This window comes from Mesoplodon densirostris, chromosome 6 (assembly GCF_025265405.1).
Source record: "Mesoplodon densirostris isolate mMesDen1 chromosome 6, mMesDen1 primary haplotype, whole genome shotgun sequence".
Taxonomy (NCBI): Eukaryota; Metazoa; Chordata; class Mammalia; order Artiodactyla; family Ziphiidae; genus Mesoplodon; species Mesoplodon densirostris.
This window is the reverse complement of record NC_082666.1, coordinates 27,861,577-27,886,065: the sequence shown is the minus strand read 5'-3', so window position 1 is coordinate 27,886,065 and position 24,489 is coordinate 27,861,577. Positions and strand designations below refer to the sequence as shown.

Here is a 24,489-nt window from a genome sequence, read left to right as displayed (position 1 = left end):
GTTGAAGCAAGTGGAGCAAGCTGTCCTTCCTGAAGCCATCGTACTCCTGACCCACAGGGGGAATATGTAGTCATATTTCTGAAAGAAAGGGCACAGGATACTTGGCGAGTAATTGCAACTCACAGGGTTGGGGCCAGAGGAACTTGGACTTAGACTGGAGTCTGGGGAGCTTGACTTGCCAGGATCTTGGGCAGCATTTCAGAGGGCACCAGAGGGGAAAAAAGTAGAGGGAAGCTGACCTACCAGAAACAGGGCTACAGCAGTGCCCAGGATGAAGCCCGCAATCACATCCGAGCAGTGGTTCCGATACTCAGAGACCCGGTTGAGGCCCATCAGGAAGGCTGTGCAGAGGGTCCCGAGGCACAGCACCGGCTTGGCCAGTCGACTGCTTTTCGTCTTGATTGTGCTTGTGATGTACATCTAGGTTAGGACAGAGACCGGGCAGTGACTGGCAGCCTCTGCATACGGTGTATATACACACATGCACGGACATACACCAGCACACACAAACGGGCCTGCACCAAAGGAAGAACGATGAATGAATGTACATTGGTCTCGGTGCTTTGCATTCTGGTGGGCATGGGAACAGAAATTACAGTGATGTGAATGACTGCATAACAATCAGGTTCAGAGCATGCAGTTTTTATGCAACAAACTAAAGAATCACTTGGGGTATTAGGAAACCCAAATAAGAATCTCAGATGCCAAATAAATCTTCTATGAGAATTAATTTTATGGAGAAGACCAGGTAGGTGAGTGGCAATACATTTCACTTTTTGTGTCCCCCATAATCCTAGCGGATTCTTCACACTTTCAACAAATATAAAAGCATTGACTGATTAGTTAATTGAGTGAATTAGAACTTCCAAACCAGTGTGTCACATAAATGCGTTTCAGTTGTGCTGGGAAATTGATTCTCACAATCCTTGGGATAGCTTGATCAGCCCTATCCATTCATTTACTCCAGCATGTTTTAAAATAAAATTATCTACGTGGGCCACGACATATAAAAAGTTGGGAAGTCCTGATGTAAGTAAAGGATGATGCAACTTATGACCTGTGAGTTGTAGGTTGTTCTTATTCCATTGTGAGGAGCTGGGTAAGACTCTTAAGTATTTCATAGGCTCAGTTACCAAATGTGTCCCTTGTGGCTTAGAGTTAGGAAGATGTGCCTCTTTCAAACAAGTAAATACTTTGTTACACAACCTTTGGTAATGGTTACAAGAAACCACTAGAGGGCGTAATTGATCTATCATTGCTTCTTAACAAGTGTGCTAAATGAGTTTGCAACCCAGAAAAATAGTCTGCCAATACTTAAATTACAATCTATGGTGTGCTTGTATGGCCTGAGCACATGTAAGTTCACATAGATGCATTTTAAAGTATTATAGTGGAAACTTAATTTCCTAGAATGATCCTTCAGCGCTGGTGTGAATACAGGAAGATGGGATTTTCTTTGTTACATGTAATAGATACCTTATAAAACTGTGGTTAGATCAGAGTTACATAAATTAGAGCATATCATTACACCATTCTGAGGCTGTGTAGGAAATGTGACTTAACATCTACACTAGATATATTTAAATTTAGTTTTTTATGCTTCTATATTGTTTTTTAATTATAGCCTTTATAAATCTTTCCTATAAGATTATAAACTTTTTTTTTTTTTTTTTTGTGGTACATGGACCCCTTACTGTTGTGGCCTCTCCCGTTGCGGAGCACAGGCTCCGGACACGCAGGCTCAGTGGCCATGGCTCACGGGCCCAGCCGCTTTGTGGCATGTGGGATCTTCCCGGACCGGGGCACGAACCCATGTACCCTGCATCGGCAGGTGGACTCTCAACCACTGCGCCACCAGGGAGGCCCAAGATTACAAACTATTAATAACATGGGCCTATGGTTAGTTATTATTCTTCACAGCATTAACTAGTACTTAGGAAATCCTTGTTGAGTAATTTCTGAAAGCACACATAATAGGGACTCGGAAAAATGTTTACACAATTGGAATCTTGTATCAGGGTTTCTGATTATAGTCTGTCTGTGGGACATGATTTGAATTGGATTATATCTGAATCCTTGAAAACGTGCTATATAAGCATCTATTCTGAGTAAGATAACTTCTTTCTTCCCAAGAGAAATTTATATCTCACTTGATGAGACAGTATTTTTTGATGAGTAACAGATTTATTTTTATAAAGGTGTTGTAAAAATTGATTTCAGGGCCTTCCCTGGTGGCGCAGTGGTTGAGAGTCCGCCTGCCGATGCAGGGGACACGGGTTCGTGCCCCGGTCCGGGAAGATCCCACATGCCGCGGAGCAGCTGGGCCCGTGAGCCATGGCCGCTGAGCCTGCGCGTCTGGAGCCTGTGCTCCGCAACGGGAGAGGCCACAACAGTGAGGGGCCCGCGTACCATAAAAAAAAAAAAAAATTGATTTCATACAATGATGACTTGAGTTTGATAAAAATACAGAAAAAGGTGCAAGAATACATTGCTTCATATAACTTAGGTCCTAGATAATCTAGGATACAAAGTGATATTTTGAAAACTGGAAACTATGCCAAATGCCTGAAAAGACTTTGTTTAAAAAAATACCTGGTGTAGATTTTTTTGGGGGGTGGGCAGTAAAGCCAAGAAACCTCACTGAGCTAAACTGGTCTGTTTATAAATCAGACTTCTGTATTATTTATGTTCATGTTTCCTTAATATGGCGGTAGCTGAAATCACTTTTGACATGTATTCATTAAAGAGTAGATCTAAAAGAAATAATTAGGCTTATTTTGGAAAATTGATCCTACAGATGTTATCCTATAAATTGGACAAAAAAGCGCCATTGTTTTAAAGAGAATATTCAGCAATTTCTTTCATACTCTACTAAGTGGACCAGACCTGTAGTCAGTCACCTTCACTCCACCCTGAATGTATGTATTTGGGGCGATGGCATGGACACACTTCCATCAGAAGCAGACTCAGTAGGGAGTGCAGTGACTGTCGTTGGATGGGAGGGGACATGCTCCGTGGGGGTGGGGCGAGGGCACTCAGAGGAGACTCAGAGTCTCTGGGAAGACTGCGTAGTTTGAAAGGGGTCTTTCCTCTGCCTTCTCCTACCTCACCTTTCACTGAGAATCACTAGACTAGTCACACCCCGAATATAAAATAAGTTGAAGGAAAAGGGGTGTTTTCAGCCAATAGTCACTCATCCACAGGTAAATACACATGATATACAGCAGTGGAACCTTTGCACTGATCTCTCTACTTCTATACGCTTGGTTCTAAGGAAACAGAGGTCAGAAAAAGGTCAAATGAGGTCATTTCCAAAGTGGATGCAATTAAAGAGCAGGAAAAAAAGATGGACACCATCATTTCTTCTATTTTAAGATGCGAGACACACTTTGGGCTTTCTCTCTGATGAGAGCACAAAGTTTAGAACATTATACCCCAGTGGGGGCAGTCAAAGCTTGTGTGACCTACGGAACAGTGAGAAGTAAACTTGTGGGTGTTGGGGGTCTTTTAGGATCACCCATCTGTCCTGGCAAAGTGATGAAGAAGAGTATTAGGAGGAGCAGAGGAAAGCCATGTCTTTATCCGGGTTTGCCTCACTGACCAGGCAGGCGTTCACATGAGGCACACACCTGCAAATTTGTAGACAAGTGTGAGAAATGTGTGCTGTTCTAGAACCAACCAAAGCTTTGGCAAAGAGTGCTGTTCTGGGCAGTGAAAGAACCCCATACCCAGTGCCAGGAGCCTGGGCCTCTGCTCTGACTCTGTGTTCTTAGCTATTCTCTGGGCCTCAGTCTCTGCATCTGTAAAATGGGAGGATGTGACTAAGTGATTATCAACAGTCTTGCCAGAATTAACATCCTCTGGCAGGTCTTACATTGGGATGTTGAGGGTGGGGGCAACAGCATGATATAATAAAGGAGAAGCATATTGTAACATGACTTTAAAAGTCACCAGAAGTAATGAAAGAATGGGGGGGAGGGTGGCGGAGAGACCCATCACAGCCAAAACTCCACGTGGGTCATACTCACCGTGGCATATAAGGCGGAGTAAATGCTCAGAGCAGCATGTTTGGAGGGAAAGGACCTCCTAGCCTTCTCTATCACCTCCAGGTCCCCAGTACAGACGTTCCCGTTGTTGATGAACTGGTGGTGCACCCGGCAGTCTGCGCTGGTGTAGTTGGGCTTGCACACCGTCAGGAAGTACGGCGTCAGGTGCCCCGTGACCACTTGTCCGGCGTTTACAAAAATGTCAGTAGCAAAAAGCCCAAAAGCAAATACCCCTATGAGGAGATTTAAAATAATTAGGAAAGGTGACATACCCCATCGATTGGTTTTGTCCCTGAGAGAAAAACAGCGGTGAGAGTCCATGACAACCTATCAGAAAGGTCCTCCCCAGAGTCAAATTGTCCCCTCACCTTTATCTTTCCAGGGAGTGGTGCCTGCTTCCCAAACCACTGTTTCTTCCAAATTGGTGCAGTCACGCTGCTGTTAGCATTTCATTATTTTGTATAAGTAAATTAGAAGCAGCATGTGCTAATGGAAAGAATTTGAATTTTGGAGTCATGTAGCGCTGGGCTCCAGACCCACCTTTGGTGACTCATTCACAGTGTAAGTTGTTTACCTTCTCTGAATCTTGGTACCCTTATCACAAAGTGGTTGGGGGGAGTGATACCTCAGAAAGGAGTTGGAAAGATGAAATAAAATATGTGCAAAACACCTGCTGCGTGCCTGCCATTAAGTAGTTACTCAACATTAGTTCTCTTTCCTTCTATAGAAAATACCTTCCCCCTGGTCCTGTTGGAAATGCAGATACTCCTTGGAGGAGTTATCATGGCAGGTGAGAGAATGAGGTTGTTAGGAAGTCGTCCCTAAAAGAGAAAAAGATCACTCTAGAAACCTTGATTTAATTGGATGTTTCATTTGATGTTGGAAACAGAAAATGAGGAGGAAGAGTGTTAAAGATGAATGTTGTTGACCGTATCAAATTACCACAAACTGAGTGGCTTAAACCAACACAAATGTATTGTTTTACAGTTCTGGAGGTCAAAAGTCCAAAATAGGTTTCACTGGGCTAAAATCAAAGTGTTGGCAGAGCCGTGTTCTTTCTGGAAGCTCCAGAGTGGAATTCATTCCTTGCTTTTTCCAGCTTCTTGCCTTCATTCCTTGACTTGTGCCCCCGCTCTCCCCCTACCTCCCCAGCAATCATATCATACGATCTCTGCTTCCATTGTCACGTTCCTTTCCGTGACTCACTCTCTTGCTTCTCTCTTATAAGGTTACATTGTCTACCTGAATAATCCAGGATAATCTCAAAACCCTTAATCCAATCACACATATAAATTCCTTTTTGTCATGTAAAGTAATATATCCACAGTTTCTAGGGGTTAGGACATAGACATTTCGGAGCAAGGAAGGTGTTCTTTTACCCACCATGCTGACTTGGCCTGCTTGGCCAAGAACCCCGTGGGTAGGCTATATTTCCTGGATTTTATCTGTTCTCTGGTAAATTCCACAGGAATATAGGATTATCCCCAGCAAGCTTGAACATGAATAAGCAGAATTCCCTATAGGAAGTTTCACTGTGGATCTTTCAAAGCCTATACATACATCTATGGATTCTCTGTGGACTGTTTTCTGTTAAATATATCAAGAGCAGCTGTGCAGAGGCAAGGTACATACAAGTCATTTGAAGAGATAAAGAAGACTTTTCAAGTGTGACTCAATTATGGGAGAAGTTGGCAAGTGTGAGAGGCAGCATTAACCCTTGTAAATGTCAAGGATCTGCTATATTTTCAATTAAATTTCTATCCAATTCTGACTTCCATATTCAATGTCTTGAATCTGCAAATTGTGCTGACTTCAGCACCTAAAAGTCAATCCATTAGAGCAGAAGCAAAGACAAGTTTGGCTGAAACCTTCATCCGGTTTCCATTTTGACCTGTATTGATTGTTATAATTTTCTTTTTTGTGGCTTTGCCAGTATGTGCTTTATCAGAATGAGAACTGGCTCTTTTAATACCTTCAGCCGGCTCACACTCATAGCGTCTGACCTCTGAGAGTAGGCATTCACTGGTCATTCGTGGTAATTTTCACCCACAGTTTCTGAAGTCTGGTTAGAAATTTTGTTACATCTTCAAGCAAGATTCTCAAAGACCAGGTCCCTAGCTTTTTCAAGGGGCAGTAAGTCTGTCTAGACATACTTTTCCAGGAAACTAGGGTAACGTGATTTAAAAAGGGAAAAGTGACAGCACTTTCCTCTGGGATTTTATTTGTCAGAATGCTTCCAATTAGGGTGAATTCTTTCTGAGATAGAGGATTTCTAGGCTCCTTGGATAGGTGTCTGAAGTGCCAGGTCCATGGTCACAGTGAATCTGTGACGGGCAAATTTCCACTTTGCTGCCATGTGATATTATTGCTGAAAGTTGCTTTCCCCTCTTCTCTTTGCCTCTCCTGGATTTTGTCTGCTTCTCCTGATGGCTTAACAAGCATTTGCTTTCCAAACATTTCATTCTGGTGTATTTGATTTACCTTCAGAAGGGCAGTCCTGGGGATTCCACTTGCCTGGCATGGGCCATGCCAACAAAGTGCAGTGGAAGCTGCAGCGGTGATTCACAGACAATGTCAGATCATACGGGGCTTTTGTAAGAAATTCCAGCTATCCCTCTGTTAATCCTGAGCTCCTTGTGTGTATGTTACAAGCCTCAGAAGCCAAACAGAGCTGCTTTTGTCCTCAGAGTCAGGTAGAACACTGTTTATGGTCTCCTGTACTGCAATATATGATTTGAAGGAGATGCTTTTAAAATGTCTATATATCCTACCTTGGTGTCTAAAATTCTTTAAGTGAGATCATCTTTTTGAAATTTTAACAGATACATTTGTCATTCCTGTAACCCTCCCTAGCTGGTTCTACTTATGGCTCTGTTCCCAATGGTGTTCCTTGTTTCAGCAGAGCTGATCACATTTCTGAATGGATTTATAGCAGACACAAAGTCTAACAGTCGAGCTCTTTTGGCTTGCCAGACCTATGTGCTTGAGACACGTACTGCTGTTTTTGTTTGGAATTCTGAAAAGACTTGGATGGGAAAACCAAGAGCCATGGTCTATAGGATAAGACCATTGAGTTTCTAAAATAAACCCTAGAATGCGGAAGATGAGGCTGAGGGTGTCTCCCAAGGAGACAGAACCCTGCCTGGTCTGGCTGTGAAGGAGTGAAGGGGCACCCCATGCTCCTTGCCACATGCTGGCTGTCAAACCCCAGGGGCAGGGCAATAGAAACCTCCAGAATGATTTTTGGAAATCAAGTTGAAGCATGTCCTGTGCCTCCCAGGAGTGTAGCTCAGGAGCCCTGGACAACTTTTAGAGAAGTTCCACATCCAGCACAGCATCAGAGCTACAGGAGCCTGCATTAGCAATGTTGGAGGGAGGATCAAGTTGTTTGAGCCCTAGGGTACCTCCATGCCATACATTCTGGCATGGAATGGGCTAAGCACTTGTGAATTCCCACATCCCTAAGGGGTGAGGGGCAGTAGAATGCTGAGAGGACCAGGAGGCTAGAAAAAATGTGGCATTAGGACAGACACTGGCATCTGTTGATGGTGTTGTCTGTGGTCCCTGTTTTGATGATACAGATCGCTAAGGTAACCTGAGCATGCCTCTTCTTTGTGGCCTAAAAGGATCTGACACCCATCAGGCAAGTCACAGGATGAAGAAAGAGGAAGATGAAAGTGCTTTAAAAAAAAAAAAAAAAAAGAAGTCCTTTTTTCCCCCCTCTCAGGGTTTTACCAGGATCCCTCTGATCTCAGACAGGACGTCTTTGGACAAATCAGGATCTTTGATCACTAGTAAATTAGGACATGTAGGTGAAACTCTGTGATCTGCCTCTTGCCAAGGAATCAGTGCAGGGTTCTATCCTTTTACTCAACCAAGAACGTAGTAGGGGAAAGCAGTGACATAAGCGGGAAATGCGTATGACAAAGATCTTCTCAGCCAAAGATAACTGGTCAGGATCTCTTTAGGCCTCCCAAACAAAGAGCTGGTCAAAATACAGAAACCAGACTGCTTGTTGCTGAGGAGGAGCCAGTTGCCTTCCACACAGGAGGCCTTCATTAGGAAGCCTAGACCCAGGCCGCAGTGTAATAATTAGCAGGGACTGCTGGGGTGAGCAAAGAAAGGAATAAATTGCTTTTAGCCACAAAGAACCTGTGACTTTAGGTGGAGCCTCTGAACTGAAGGCCAATTATTCCATATTAAATTATAAGTGTATAATTTTCCAGTTTAAAATGGCACTTTGCTAACAGCCTCTAATAGAGCACCTCTCAACTGTCCACTAAAACATAAACAATGACAGTGAAAAAAGATGGAAACTCACAGTGCCAACCTGAAGGGATCATCAGTGAGGGATTTCTCTCTCTCTCTCTCTCTCTCTCTCTCTCTCTCTCTCTCTCTCTCTCACACACACACACACACACACACACACACACACACACACACACACAGTTTTACCTCATGGAAAACCTGAGCTTCTCCTCTGAAGACAAAGATCATGGGAGAAAACCTAGGGAGATTTCCTTTCTCTCCTGTCTTCCCCCTGAATCAGAGATCCAGGATCTAGACTGCTCAGAAAATAAGGATGCTGTCACTCCACTGGATGAGTTCTGCTCTTTGAATTTGCCTGGGACTGTCTCCTCTGCCCCCTTATTCTTCTAACTGTATTTAGAGACACACTGTGGGACAACTAGGAAGGAAGTGGCAGGGGCACTGGCGCTGGTGTCTTGCTCCTGAGAGGAACAGACACGCATGCTGGGCGCCATAGCTTTGCATGCACTGCACTGTCATGGCAGTGGCGGTATGAGGAGATGCCAGTTCACTGGAGCTGAGGCACTCCAGTAGGAAGCCTGCTAATTTGGGATTGGACTTAGCCCTGTGCACACCAACCTGCTCTTAAGCTTAAGCTCTGAAGAGTGGGCCAAGAGCTTCTGTTGAGGAAAACTGAGTGTGTATAGATCTTGCCCCACTTAAGACTGAAGAGGGAGAAATAATCACATATCACGTGGGGTCTTGGGGAAAAAAATACTCCTATTTTATTTTTATTTTTTTACATTGTATGGTCAATTTATATATAATGTCTAAAACAGGTAAATCCACAGATAGAAAGTAGAATAGTGGACATCAGCGTCTGGGGAGAAGGGAAAATAGTGACTGCTAATGGACATCGGATTTTTTGGGGGGGATGAAGAAATTTTCTGGACTTAAACAGAAAAAAGATGGTTGCTCAACTTTGTGAGTATACTAAAACCCACCAAACTGACCACTTTAAAAGGGTGAATTTTGTGGTATGTGAATTGCATCTCAGTAAAAATAAAATAAAAGAAATGATATCTTTGCATATTTGAGATATAGACTTAACTTCATAACTGCTATATATATAAAGCACTTTTGAGATTATAAAGTTTTTGTTTTTTTTATTGAAGTATAGTTGATTTACAATGTGTTAGTTTTAGGTTTACAGCAAAGTGATTCAGTTACACATATATACATTTTCAAATTCTTTTCCCTTATAGGTTATTACAAAATATTGAGGCTAGTTCCCTGTGCTATATAGTAGGTCCTTATTGGTTATCTATTTTATATATTAGTAGTGTGTATATGTTAATCCCAAACTCCTGATTTATCTTGCCACTTCCCCTTTGGTAACCATAAATTTGTTTTCTATGTCTGTGGGTCTATTTCTGTTTTGTAAATAAGTTCATTGCATCATTTTTTTTTAGATTCTACATACAAGCAATATCATATGATATTTTTCTTTCTCTGTCTGGCTTACTTAGTATGATAGTCTCTAGATCTATCCATGTTGCCGCAAATGGCATTATAGCATTCTTTTTTATGGCTGAGTAATATTCCATTGTATAAATATACCACATCTTCTTTATCCATTCATCTATTGATGGACATTTAGGTTGCTGCCATATATTTGTTATTGTAAATAGTGCTACTATGAACATTGGGGTGCATGTATCTTTTCAAATTATGGTTTTCTCAGGGTATATGCCCAGTAGTGGGATTGCTGGGTCATATGGTAGTTCTATTTTTAGTTTTTTAAGGAACCTCCACACTGTTCTCCGTAGTGGCTGTACCAATTTACATTCCCACAAATAGTGTAGGAGAGTTCCCTTTTCTCCACACCCTCTCCAGCATTTATTATGTGTAGACTTTTTGATGATGGCCATTCTGACCAGTGTGAGGTGATACCTCATTGTAGTTTTTTTTTTTTTAACATCTTTATTGGAGTATGATTGCTTTACAATGTTGTGTTACTTTCTGCTGTATAACAAAGTGAATCAGCTCTATGTGTGTGTATGTATATGTATATGTATATATATATATATATATATATATATATATATATATATCCCCATATCCCCTCCCTCTTGAGCTTCCCTCCCACCCTCCCTATCCCACCCCTCTAGGTGGTCACAAAGCACTGAGCTGATCTCCCTGTGCTGTGCAGCTGCTTCCCACTAGCTATCTATTTTACATTTGGTAGTGTGTATATGTCCATGCTGCTCTCTCACTTCATCCCAGCTTCTCCTCCACACCCCACCCCGCCCCCGTCCTCAAGTCCATTCTCTATGTCTGCATCTTTATTCCTGTCCTGCCTCTAGTTTCATCAGAACCATTTTTTTTTAGATTCCATATATATGTGTCAGCATACGGTATTTGTTTTCCTCTTTCTGACTTACTTCACTCTGTATGACAGACTCTAGGTCCATCCACCTCACTACAAATAATTCAATTTTGTTTCTTTTCTTTTTTTTTTTTTTTTTTTTGCGGTACGTGGGCCTCTCACTGCTGTGGCCTCTCCCGTTGTGGAGCACAGGCTCTGGATGAGCAGGGTCAGCGGCCATGGCTCACGGGCCCAGCCGCTCTGTGGCATGTGGGATCTTCCCGGACCAGGGCACGACCCCGTGTCCCCTGCATCGGCAGGCGGACTCTCAACCACTGTGCCACCAGGGAAGCCCAATTTTGTTTCTTTTTATGGATGAGTAATATCCCATTGTATATATGTGCCACATCTTCTTTATCCATTCATCTGTCGGTGGACACTTAGGTTGCTTCCATGTCCTGGCTATTGTAAATAGTGCTGCAGTGAACATTGTGGTACATGTCTCTTTTTGAATTATGGTTTTCTCAGAGTATATGCCCAGTAGTGGGATTGCTGGGTCGTATGGTAGTTCTATTTTTAGTTTTTTAAGGAACCTCCATACTGTTCTCCATAGTGGCTGTATCAATTTACATTCCCACCAACAGTGCAAGGGTTCCCTTTTCTCCACACCCTCTCCAGCATTTATTGTTTTTAGATTTTTTGATGATGGCCATTCTGACCAGTGTGAGGTGATACCTCATTGTAGTTTTGATTTGCATTTCTCTAATAATGAGCAGCTGAGCATCTTTTTATGTGCCTGTTGACCATCTGTATTTCTTCTTAGATCTTCTGTCCATTCTTTAAGTTTTATTTTATATTGGAATATAGTTGATTTACAATATTGTGTTAGTTTCAGGTATACAGCAAAGTGATGCAGTTATGCATATCTTCTGCCCATTTTAAAAAAATTATTTTATTTTATTTTTTTAACATCTTTATTGGAGTATAATTGCTTTACAATGGTGTGTTAGTTTCTGCTTTATAACAAAGTGAATCAGCTATACATATACGTATATCCCCATATCTCCTTCCTCTTGCATCTCCCTCCCACCCTCCCTATCCCACCCCTCTAGGTGGAATATTACTCTGCCAATTATTTTTTTAAATTTATTTATTTTTGGCTGCGTTGGGTCTTTGTTGCTGGCTTTCTCTAGTTGCGGTGAGCGGGGGCTACTCTTTGTTGCAGTGCACAGGCTTCTCATTACAGTGGCTTCTCTTGTTGTGGATCACGGGCTCTAGGTGTGCGGGTTTCAGTAGTTGTGGCACATGGGCTCAGTAGTTGTGGCTCGTGGGCTCTAGAGTGCAGGCTCAGTAGTTGTGGCGCACAGGCTTAGTTGCTCTGCAGCATGTGGGATCTTCCCGAACCAGGGCTCAAACCCATGTCTCCTGCATTGGCAGGTGGATTCTTAACCACTGTGCCACAAGGGAAACCCTCTGCCCATCTTTTTGATTGGGTTGTTTTGGGTTTTTTTGATATTGAGCTGTATGAGCTCTTTGTATATTTTGGAGATTAATCTCTTGTTGGTCGTATCATTTGCAAATATTTTCTCCCATTCTGTAGGTTGTCTTTGTTTTGTTTATGATTTCCTTTGCTGTGCAAAAGCAAATTTTAAGTTTAATTAGGTCCCATTTGTTTATTTTTGTTTTTATTTCCATTACTCTAGGACACAGATCCAAAAAGATATTGCAGTAGTTTATGTCAAAGAGTGTTCTACCTATGTTTTCCTGTAGGAGTTTTAAAGTATCTGGTCTTACATTTAGGTCTTTAATCCATTTTGAGTTTATTTTTGTGTATGGTGTTAGAGAATATTCTAATTTCATTCTTTTACATGTAGCTGTCCAGTTTTCCCAGCACCACTTATTGAAGAGACTGTCTTTTCTCCATTGTATATTCTTGCCTCCTTTGTTGTAGATTAATTGACCATAGGTGCGTAGGAAAAAATACTCCTATTTTAGACTAGTATTGTACCGTTATGCTTCTTTTTTGTAACTCTTATCTCAGTAGGAAATTTATATGTGTGATTATTCAGTAATGTCCATCTCTCCCATTAGGATTGTAGAATATGCAAGCTCTAAAGAGCAGAGAACACATCTATTTTTGTTCAACACTGTATCTAAGCACCTAGTATCAAACCTGGTCCATAGCAAACAAATATTTGTGGAATCATGAATCAATTGCTGAAGAAACTTCAGAGAAGATTGACAGAAGAGGGTAAAAGAGCATAGGAACTTGTCCAAATTTTCTAACTCATGTTGGTGTCTCACATCCCTGATTCTATTGAACATGGGTTTGACATGAAACCACTTGGCATGTATGATGTAGGGACCATTTTTCTTTTTAATAAATGTCACAGAATCCTGCAGGGTGCTAGGTGCCTTAGAAAACAGAGGATAATCGAAAACAGGGGCTTTATAAGTGTCTCAGGAGTCAGAAAACTTGTAAATCGTAATTTGGAAATCAAAGCACTCTCCATTTTCAATGCAGCAAGAATGAGAAAACAACCTTAATTTGGAGTCTGAAGATCCATGCTATATATACAGGAAAGACTTCTTACTGTAGATATTTGTGAAGCACAAGAAATTGGAAATCATGATGCACCTGGGTACAGTTTTACATAGACATGCACATCTTTGGGACAAATTGCCCCATTTTTGATTCCGAGAAGTTGCAATGGTTGTCAGTTTAAATATTAACACATGGGTACATGAAAGCATGGCTCCTACATATTTTTCATGTGGAAGAACTAACACATAGAATTAAAAAAAAAAGGATAGTGGAAAAGACATAAAACAAGTTATCTGGGTTAGGTTGGTAATAGTACTCTCTGAAAAGGGGAGGGGAATCTTACTCCTTCCTCAGCATATGTTCTCAACCTCTTATCAAACATTTCTGAAAGAGGACTGCTCTCCTGTCTATGTTAGCAAAACAATGCAATGAAAGAGAATTCAAGAACTGTGTTGTGTGAGATTAAGTATGGTTGAACGTTTTCTCATTTTCAGAAGTTAATCAGCTTTGTGAATCTTTTGTGTAGTTATTCTACAACGATGTTCAAAAAACATGGAAACACACTCTCAACTCAATTCCTGGCCTTTATTTTAGTGGGAAAATTGATGAAGATCTTATCCCACACAAACAAGTACAAGCAAGTGGCATGTGGTCACCATTTTGACAGCAGAAGGGGGGACATCTAAGGAATTCTTATGTTCACTTTCCTCAAAGTACATTCTGATTCAATCACCAGGTCTTAATTCTAGATCACATCTTTGATCCAAGCACCATTGCAAATGGAATACAAGATACAAAGAAATGAATACAGTTCCTTTTTGCTTTTCTTTTTGCCACATCAAGTTCCCTAGTGGGAAATCTCAGTGGAGAAAGTAATTCTGCTGTTGCACATGTGCTCTCAATTCAGCTGTGAAGAGCCTTCCTTCAGGAAACAACCATTTCTTTAGAAAAAGAAGACATGGTGAAATGTTTTCTCCGTAACATGTTTTATTCAAACTAGAAGTTTCCTAATGAAGACGTTTTATCTGCAGTTACCATGTTCATCCCATTTCCTAGCAAGGTGTACTGAGCTGATGAGATGTTTAAATAAGACTGCCATGGATACTAGGTAATGATGATAATAATGTAGCCAATACACCGTGGTTAGTATGTACTAGGTATTATTCTAAATGCTTTGAAATATTAGTTCATTTACTTCTCACCACAACTCTGAGGTAGACACCATTATCTCCATTTTACAGATGAGGAAATTGAGGCACAGAGAGGTCAATTAACTTGACCTAGTTCACACAGCTAGTAAGTAGAAGAGCTGGGATTAGACACTAAATAGTTATGGCTCTAAATCCAAACTCTTATTCACGACCCTCTAAGCTTGTATTTTCATGTACTTAAGAAAATATATGGGTAGGCGTCAGGCCATGAAAAAGAGCACTTTAGTTCTCACCCACGCACTGAGAAGAGGCAAGGATTTAGAACATGCTCCTGATGAAATGTTTGCCCTGTCACAACAGAACAAGAATTCTTCAATATCTTAGCCAATAATTTTCCAACAAGAAGATGATAGATTACCTAAGATATGTCATCATTGAATGAGGCACTTTTCTCATCACTTTGAATGAATGAATCTGACTTTGTTTCTAGTATAATACAAACACCATCAGTGCAAATTGATCTACACACATCAAATATTGTGCTTCAAAAGGAAGTTTCTGACAGAACTAAATACATCAGTTCCTTGGATAGTTAATATTAAGGGTTCATAGAACAAGATTCTTGGGTCTGTCTTTCCTGTATATGTCACAGAAACACCAAAGGCTGACAGCAGTCTACTGGTCTGGATGTCATGGTTTTAATGTGAAGAATAGATTTTATTAAAATCAATCTGAACCTCAGTTACTTTATCTGTAAAAGAGGTTTTAAATAGACCTAAATCACTGGGTTATTAATGCAAATCGTAGAAAATAGTTGTAAAAAACATTTTGTAAATTGTGAGATCTATGTAGATATTAGGGACTCATTTTTATAACTGAGGGATGTGGATATCCTCAGTATTTCAAATAAGTTGATTATAAAATTATTCTGAAAACAGGAAAGAGATAAGAGCCCTATAATTCTAACAACCTCAAACATATATTCAACTCTGTGTGTTATTCATCCTTTGTGTTAGTAAAGCACCTTTTTTTACAATACGATGAGCTGGTGGTGTTTAAAGAATACTGTGTCATTACTATAACTACGCATCGTGGTAAGGGAAGAGGAAGAGTAATCAACCAGAAAAGCCCCCAAATCTTTTTATAAATGAAAGAGCAAACCAATACACTTCTACTCCCCCAAAGCATAAAGTTGCCTGATTTCTTGATAACACGGTTTTATCTCGACAGGAGGGTCTTTACTCTTCAGTCAGGACAGCTCCTGAGGGCTTTCTCTCTCAAGGGTCAGCCTCCTCTCTCACTCTTGCTGCCTTTCAGTATCTGCTTCTCACTTCCCCTAGGCAGTGTGGATCCAAATGCTGATAGACAAAATCCTGAAAGTTCGCCAGAGGCAATGATAATTTTACAATAAAATGACTGGAGGAAGAGGATACAGATAAGTCTAGAAAGTATACCTAGATACAAACTAAATGTGGAGAGGGAAGATTTTCGATTCCTTACCTACCAAGAAATCTAAAATCAGGCAAGCATAGCCTGGAGGGCTTCCAAATAACAGCCTTCAAATTCTGCCCTTTCTGATTCATATTTATAAGAATATGAAAATATGAATAAGTATGATTCGTATCAAGCTGTAGATCTGAATCCACCCCCATTCCCACCACCAGACCAGCCTCAGGTTCCATCAGCAGGCAGCTGCCAGCCCTGTTGGTGACCAACCCGTACTGATCTGGTGCTGTTGCCTTCTGCATCAGCATTTCCTGATCACTTTTATTATGTTCTAATGTAATAATTTACATTAGTTTCAAAGCACACAGTACTGTATTTTTCTTTTTTAAATTGAGGTGTGAGTGACATGTAACCTTATATTAGTTTCAGGTGTACAATGCAATGATTCGATATTTGCATATATTGTGAATTTTATTTTTTTATCGTAGAAGACTTTAAAACTGCCCTTTATCCGTTGTTGGGAGTCATTTCTGATATTCAGACAGTATTTTTGTACCTCGCTGTGCCTGATTTTGGGTATGTAATCTTGCATAACATAAATATTAATAAATTGTTATTAATGTTAATAAATATTAATAAAACATAAATAATAATTTTTTAAAAGTCTTTGAAATACTTTTTAAAACCTTTACAGTAGTGGATTTCGACTGAGGGTGATCCTGTCCCCAGGGGACATTTTGCAATGTTTGGAGACATTTTTGGTTGTCTCTAATGGAGGAGGGGCTGTTACTGGCATCTGGTGGGTAAAGGCCAGGGATGCTACTATGCATCCTACACCCTACAATGTAGGATGTCCCCTCCTCCATACAGAAAGGAATTAACTGGCCCAAGATGTCAATAATGCTGAGGTAGAGAAACTCTGCTTTACAGCAAATAAGTTCACTGAAATGCCATGAATTTGCACTGGTTAATCTGAAAAGTGCTAGAGAAAGCAGCAATCTTTAGTCCTTTTAGTTAGGCCTTAAGCATCAATCTTTACTTGTCCTTCTAGTTAGTCCTAAGCAGCTCAGTTAGACCTTTTATTTGAGTCCAGCCTCTAAACACTGGTGCTGGGAAGGGCCCTCAGAAAAGCGTCACTTGAGTTTCATGACTAAATAACTTTGCTCTTGACAATTAGAGTAACTTACAGAGTTCTGGGCCAGGAGCCTTGTTTGGGTCTGTAATGCTCTGGTTCAGTGTGGATGACATTCAAAGAGGAGCAGACTCGTTCTCTGCACTGAGCAGAGCAACCAAAAGCAGCCTCATCACAACTTCTTGAGACCTGAGCAGAGCTTGATCCCTGGTTATGCCTTTGAAGTCAGCCAAGGCTCCCAGCCTCAGCATGCCTCCCCTCCCTGCATCCAGAGCCAATCCTGGTCCCTAGTGGGAAGCACCAAACATCTTCGTCTCAAAGTCTCGTGGCTTGGCTGCTCATGGGGTCCAGAAACTGAGGTTCCCTTTATTCCCTAAGATCCATCCTGGCTTTCTCCTCCTCATCTATTTACCTAGGCTTCAAATCTGGTTCTTATTGCTGAGTTCTAGAAATATCTCCACCAACTTATAGGCCCATGCCCTGCCTTGCTTTTGACATTTCTCTTTTAATGTCCAGCCTCTGGACTCGGAACTAAAGTCGGGTGCCTGGGCACTGCAACTGATTTTTAGACTATGCAGCCAAGGTCAACTTCCACAGTTAGCACATGGACCTGGCCTAGTTCACTGGGCACCTAGTTTCCTGGGATGGTCACTGTCCTGCTATGAAGTCGCTGCCAACTCTAGACAATTCTCATTGTAGGGCAGCCTTTCCCTTTCCATTTAAAATTGCATATCTGCCTCCACAAACCCCCTATTTCCTTTTTCTACATGATTTTCCTCCATAACACTTACCTTCTCACAAACACTATGATTTACATATGATTTATGATTTTTAGTTTAATGCCTGGCTTCCCCCACTAGAATATAAATTCAATGAGAGCAAATAAATCTCTGTTTGGTTCAGTAATATGTCCTCAACACCTTAATCAGTGTTTTGCATATGGTACATGGCCAAAAAATTACTTGTTGAAGGTTGAAAATATGATCAGTCCCCCCCATTTATAATTATAAATACAGAATGCAAGTAGAAATGGTCTGATTGAATCAAATGGAGTCTCCTTTCAGATAAAGTACATCTAAATGACTTTCAAAATTGAGAAGGATTTTCTAGTTCTTGAAAAGGCTGAGCTTGTCTCAGGGTATCAATTCTTACAACCATAAAATACTGTGACCTTTGAGGCTGCATTTAAAATATGCTTCATTTAGATCACACTTAATTAGCATTACATGAATTAACTGTTTACCATGGTACTTTCTATTCTGCCCAGTGCTACCTAATCCTTAGACCTGACCTAAATGGCCTAAGACTTGCTTGGTATTTAATTAAATTTTTATTGGAAGTAATAATGGAGCAACTGTGTGATCCCAAATGAAGAGCCCATAATAAGCAGTTTCTGGATGACAGGCTATTTTAGGTGCCAAAAGACAATCTAATCTTGGTATATCTGGATCAGTTTTTTCTTTAACTCAAAAGAAATGTATTCAAGAAGGCAAACAAACCAAAAACCCTAATGGAATTCTAATGCTTTTTATTCATACTTTCAGTATTAAATTAAAAAGTTACTATTTCATATTTATAAGAATATGATTACTCAAGTATATTTGTGAATGAAAAAATTTAAATATGACTTCCTTATTTTGTCTTTGTTGCTGAAAAGAGAATGTACAGGTTTATCTCTTTTGAGAACTTAAATCTGTGTATGGTTGTTGTTCAATTTAATGCATACCAAAGGAACTGATGTAGGAAGGGAAGGAATGGAGAGGGAAAAATGAGGAAAAAGAGAAGCCTTAAATATATGTCACTAATTTGACTACATTTGTTTTGATAAAACGTTGGTAAAATTTGTTAGTTCAGGCAATTTCTTTCCTCCCTTCCCACATCATGTAACTCAGTGTGAGAAATTATACAACAGTTTAGAAATGGTTACAGAAGTTAACTATGAAGGTTAATAGCTAAAGCCTGGGAGACCAGGCATCCTCTTTTTGTTTGTTTGTTTATTTGTGGAAGTATAGTTGATTTATAATATTGTGTTAGTTTCAGGTATACAGCAAAGTGATCCAGTTTTATATATATATATATATATATATATATTTCAGATTCTTTTCCATTATAGGTTATTACAAGTTGTTGAATACAGTTCCCTGTGCTATATAGTAAATCCTTGTTGCTTATTTTATACGTAGTGGTGTGTATCTGTTAATCCCAAACTCCTAATTTATCCCCCTTTCCCTTTCCCCTTTGGTAACCATAAGTTTGTTTTCTATGTCTGTGAGTCTATTTCATCCTCCTTATAATGATGAGAACCTTGGGGAAAAAATTTATTGTTGGATTTGTGGATCAGAGGAATTCAATCCTCTCTGTCAAGGTCAACACAATTAGCATTTGTCTACAGGAAGAGATGGTTTAATTTGAATGTTTTCCCTTTGACTTGGCTATTGCCATTTTCTCAGTTAAAAGTGACTTTGACTCTGTGGGGTGGGGTGAGGGGCTATCTGTTCAAGTCCCTGCCACACAGCCTAGAGAAGACAGGGAATTCGAGAGCCAAGGTGCCACTTTCAGCTCTGCTTTCGACGACAAACACTGTGTTAAAGGACTTGGCCATCCTTTGGGATAGCCTCTATTTTTGCCAGTCCTCCCAAAATGTCTAGCTCTTTTACTGATTTTAAAATTATACATATTTATGATTTAAAAAAATTGGAAATTACAGAATAAAAAGCAAAATATAAAATTATTCACCTATTAACCTACAACTCAGGAATAACAACACTTAACTTCTACATTTCTTCAATCTCTTTTCTATGGGATACATGTACACACACACAAATACAAATACATGTTCAGATACATATACACACATACGTATCATGTTGCATTCTTTTTATTTAGAAATAATCATAGGTTCCTGGTGTCTTGACTTTTTCCACATAGCGTTACATCATGAATATTTCCCCTTTCATTAAAAATTCTTAAAAAATACCATTTTCTGAGATTGTACCTTATGATGGTTAGCATTATTTGTAAAAATTATATTATTGGATATTTCTAATTTATGTTATGACAAAATAATTTTAGTCCATAAAAATTAATTTACATTTCTGATCATTTCCTTAGGAAAGATTATTTGAAGTAGGATTTGGGGTTAAAAAGGAGGCTTATTTTAAGGCTATTGAAATATACTGTCAAATTGCTGTGCAGAAAGGGTATATCAACTTAGTCTCACTAGAATTGTACTAGAATCCCAAGTTTTTTCTCATCCTTGACAGCATAAAGCATTATTTTTTTAAAAAATATTTTGCTAGTCCACTGACCATTTTTGCAATGCGAAGCTGATTGTATTTGTTGGGTAACACTGTTGATAGTGGGTTCTAGAATAATTACATAAACTGCAAGAGCAAAGTCATGCCATTTCAGCTTAATTAGAATAGTTAGCTGAAACAGTTGTTATTTTCTAATGCCAACTGCATGGTGTGTATTTTGGTGGCTACTGGGCTAGAAAAAAAGACTGTTAAGATCTTTACAATAACATTTCTAATGCATTTTATTACCTTATTTCACTTTAATGTTTTCAAAGGAAACATCTCCATATAAAGGATCTTTACTTCAAGTAATATGTTTTTTTCTCTTATGGAAAAATTTAATCCACAGATACTAAGAAAAAGTTACCCATCTCAAGATAGACCCCTCCTCCCATCTTCAACTCTCCTATATGAAAAGTCAGAATAGACTTTTGACTTTCTCTTAGAAATTGCCTTATTTATGTACCTTAATCTTTTAGAACTAAGCTGAAGAGAGGTAATAAAGTTAATTAAACAGGAGGCAAGTGAATATTTAAGAATCAGCATTTATGGAAGCAATTTTAGGGAAATCTATGATTTAACAGAGTTTAGTTTTTGCTCTTTACTCCTCCAAAAAAATTATGGAAAACCTACTATGTGCCAGGCATTTTGCAATATGCTGTTGATACAAAGTGAAAAAGATATAGTCCCTGCTCTCCAAGGGATCACAAATTACAGTAGTCCCCCCTTATCCACGGAGGTATGGTCCAAGACCCCCTCAGTAGATGCCTGAAACTGTGGATCATACCAAATCCTATATATACTATGTTTTTCTAATACATATATACCTATAATAAGGTTTAATTTATAAATTAAGTACAGTAAGATATTAACAATAACTAATAACAAAATAGAATTATAACAATGTACTGTAATTAAAGGTGAATGTAATCTCTCTCTCTCAAAATATCTTATTGTACAAATTTAATGCCTTTTCTGTCTTAACTAAGCACTTACCATGGCTGTGGCTGTAATTTTTGCAGTTTGAGGTGTGACAGCAGAACTAGCATGTATTACTTTTTTTTTCTTTACAATTTCACAAACAGAAGATTTGTTCTTACTGTTCAACCGCAGCATGTGATTTTTTTCTTTCCTTATTGAGAACTTTTACCTTTTCACTTAAAGAAAGTGCTTTACGGCTTCTCTTTCGCATATCCAAATTGCCAGCATCACTACTCTTGCGCTTTGGGGCCATTAATACGTAAAATAAGGATTACTTGAACATAAGCCCTGCCATATGACAGTTGATTTGATAACCAGACAGCCTCTAAGTGACCGATGGGTGGGATAATTTGGACAAAGGGATAATTCACGACAGAGCAGGATGGCACAAGATTTCATCATACTCAGAATGGAGCATGATTTAAAACTTATGAACTGTTTATTTCTGTAATTTTTCGTTTAATATTTTTGGCTGACTGTGAGTAACTGAAACCACGGAAAGCAAAATCATGGAATGAAAACTTAGAAGTTAATAATTACCATCATCTATTGAAAACTGGGTGTCAGGCACTTTATCATAGTATTTTTCATGCTTAGAAGATCCCTAATACAGGCATTATTAGCCTTACCCACACACTCACAGTCCTTGGGAACAGTTACTTTATCCCATTTTATATCATATTCTTCATCTGCACAGTTAGAACTATAACCTACCTTATAGGGTGTTGGGTGGATCAAATGAAATTATAAAGTGTCTAGTCCAGTGTTCTGTATAATAAATATTCTCACCTCTCCTCTTGTCTTCCTTGAAGCCACTCTGGTAGCAGGTGACCAAACTCCGGATGTCTTTGAAAGGCATCATTGTTTGGAATGAGTAAACTAGATAGAGGTGACATCATATGGGTGAGGGTATACCCAATGAGCCGACTGCAGACGCCCACAGGTCATTCTGCAAATACCATCAGTAAATGCTGAAGACTATTTTAATGTTAAGGGTTACTTCTTTTTTTTTTTTTTTTTTTTTTTTTTCTTTTTTTTTTTTGCGGTATGCGGGCCTCTCACTGCTGTGGCCTCTCCCGTTGCGGAGCACAGGCTCCGGACGCGCAGGCCCAGCGGCCATGGCTCACGGGCCCAGCCGCTCCGCGGCATATGGGATCCTCCCAGACCGGGGCACGAACCCGTATCCCCTGCATCGGCAGGCGGACTCTTAACCACTGCGCCACCAGGGAGGCCCAAGGGGTTACTTCTTTTAACTTAGGTTTTCTTAGCCCTCCCACTCTACTACTTCCCTAACTCCCATGCCAATGTTAGAAGTTACTGCATATTTTTAAAAAATTTTATTGAAGTATAGTTGATTTACAATGTTGTGTTTAATTTCTGCTGTACAGCAAAGTGATCCAGTTCTACATATATATTCTTTTCGTATTCTTTTCCATTACGGTTTATCACAGGATATTGAATACAGTTCCCTGTGCTACACAGTAGGACCTTGTTGTGTATCCATCTTACATATACTAGTTTGCATCTGCTAATCCCGAACTCCCAGTCCTTCTCTCCGCCCCCCACCCCACAACCACAAGTCTGTTCTCTATGTCTGTAAGTCTGTTTTTGTTTCATAGATATGTTCATTTGTGTCATATTTTAGATTTCATTTATATGTGATATCATATGGTATTTGTCTTTCTGGCTTAGTAGGATAATCTCTAGGTCTATCCATGTTGCTGCAAATGGCATTATTTCATTCTTTTTAATGGCTGAGTAATATTCCATTGTGTATATGTACCACATCTTTATCTGTTAATCTGTTAATGAACATATAGGTTGTTTTCATGTCTTGGCTATTGTAAATAGTGCTGCTGTGAACATAGGGGTGTATGAAGTTACTGCATATTTGATTTTGATATGATCATTTGCTCATGACTTGAGGAAATTTGACCCTTTTCTATAACAGGAAGAAAAGGATTAAGGATAACCAAAGGAGCTGTGTTCTGGCCCTCACTTTCTCAGTTGTCAGTTCCATATGTTCTAAATGGTATCATGGCTTGTTTTAGCACCATGTTGATACTTTCAGAGTTTAATCCTGGCTCCCATGGACACCTGACCAGTAGGTATTTGCAGGATCTCATTAGAACACTAATAGTTACTTACTGAGTACTCACCGTGTAGGAACTCTGAGAGATCTATATTCCTACCTTTACTCACATACACATTCATTCCCATATTTATAATCATTATCCATATATCCTCAGGATTTTTATAAAAGTCCTAGAAGGAGGGTTATAGAAAATGTCTTAATTATTCCTCATCATGAACACTAATAAAACTATGTGTTTTCCAACTTTGGAAAGGCATTCTTTTTAAGACCTGATGGATTAGATTTTCCATACTTTTTAAAGTTCCCTGCATAACAAAGTTACTGGATAGGAAAGTTTTGTCAGGAAAGTTGATTATTTCTAGTTCACTTTACTGGTGTCTCCTGATGCTGTACCCCCTTGCCTGACTCAGCTAAAGGGTATATGGCAATATCCAGTCAATATTAAAATATATGTCCCAAGGGAATCTCAGATAAGTATTGTGTAGGAAAAAAAAAATCAAAGTTGAAATCATTTGTAAAACAATAAGTATTGCTTCACTTTAAGGATAAAAAATTTGGCTTGGTACCAGGATCAGGCTCAATTTTGTACTTCCTGGAAAATCCCCCAAACAACTCTTGCTTTTAAAGTTGATGCTTCCATAGCTTAGGTTATTTTATCAAGTGTGTTCATCTTCAGTAAGTTTTACCTATAAGCGAGGGCTTAGTCCAACATGCCCTTGTACTCACCTATGAATCTTATGATCCTTCGGAGTAAGGGGTTCAGGTAACAGCATTCTCCGGTCAGAATTGTTTTCTCCTGGGCAATCAGAGATTCTCTGGTTGACTTTATGAAATACATGGATATCTCACCAATAAAAATCTGGAGAAGGAATGTTGAAGAATTGTCAAGTTGGATAGCTGTCTGATAAAAGAGACCAGTAGCTTAAGAAAAAACTAAAAACTTTTGAGGCTTCACAATTATATTAGAAGATATCATGTTGGAGAGATGGAGAGTTAAATAGTAGTTTGTAGTTAACTTCAAAAGAATTAGAGAAAGCAATAATTGATAATTTCAGATAGATTTCAGGCTATAATATTAAATTCTAAAGTCATATGAAACCTAAGTTGAAATAATAAATTGAAGAATAGAATCTATGATAAGGCTCACTCAGGCTGGATTTGAATTTTTTTTTTTTTTTTTT

At 39.4% G+C, this 24,489-nt stretch overlaps 1 protein-coding gene across 1 annotated transcript in view; it reads right to left on the bottom strand.

Annotated features, from left to right (window-relative positions):
* PLPPR1 (phospholipid phosphatase related 1) overlaps positions 1–24,489 on the bottom strand; it is a 122,610-nt gene that overhangs the window by 8,624 nt on the left and 89,497 nt on the right. The window contains exons 3-5 of the mRNA XM_060101650.1: positions 24,035–24,167; positions 4,029–4,279; positions 244–420 (exon numbers count right to left, since the gene is read on the bottom strand). Of these exons, the coding sequence (XP_059957633.1) occupies positions 244–420; positions 4,029–4,279; positions 24,035–24,167 (561 nt within the window). The remainder of the gene's footprint in view (positions 1–243; positions 421–4,028; positions 4,280–24,034; positions 24,168–24,489) is intronic.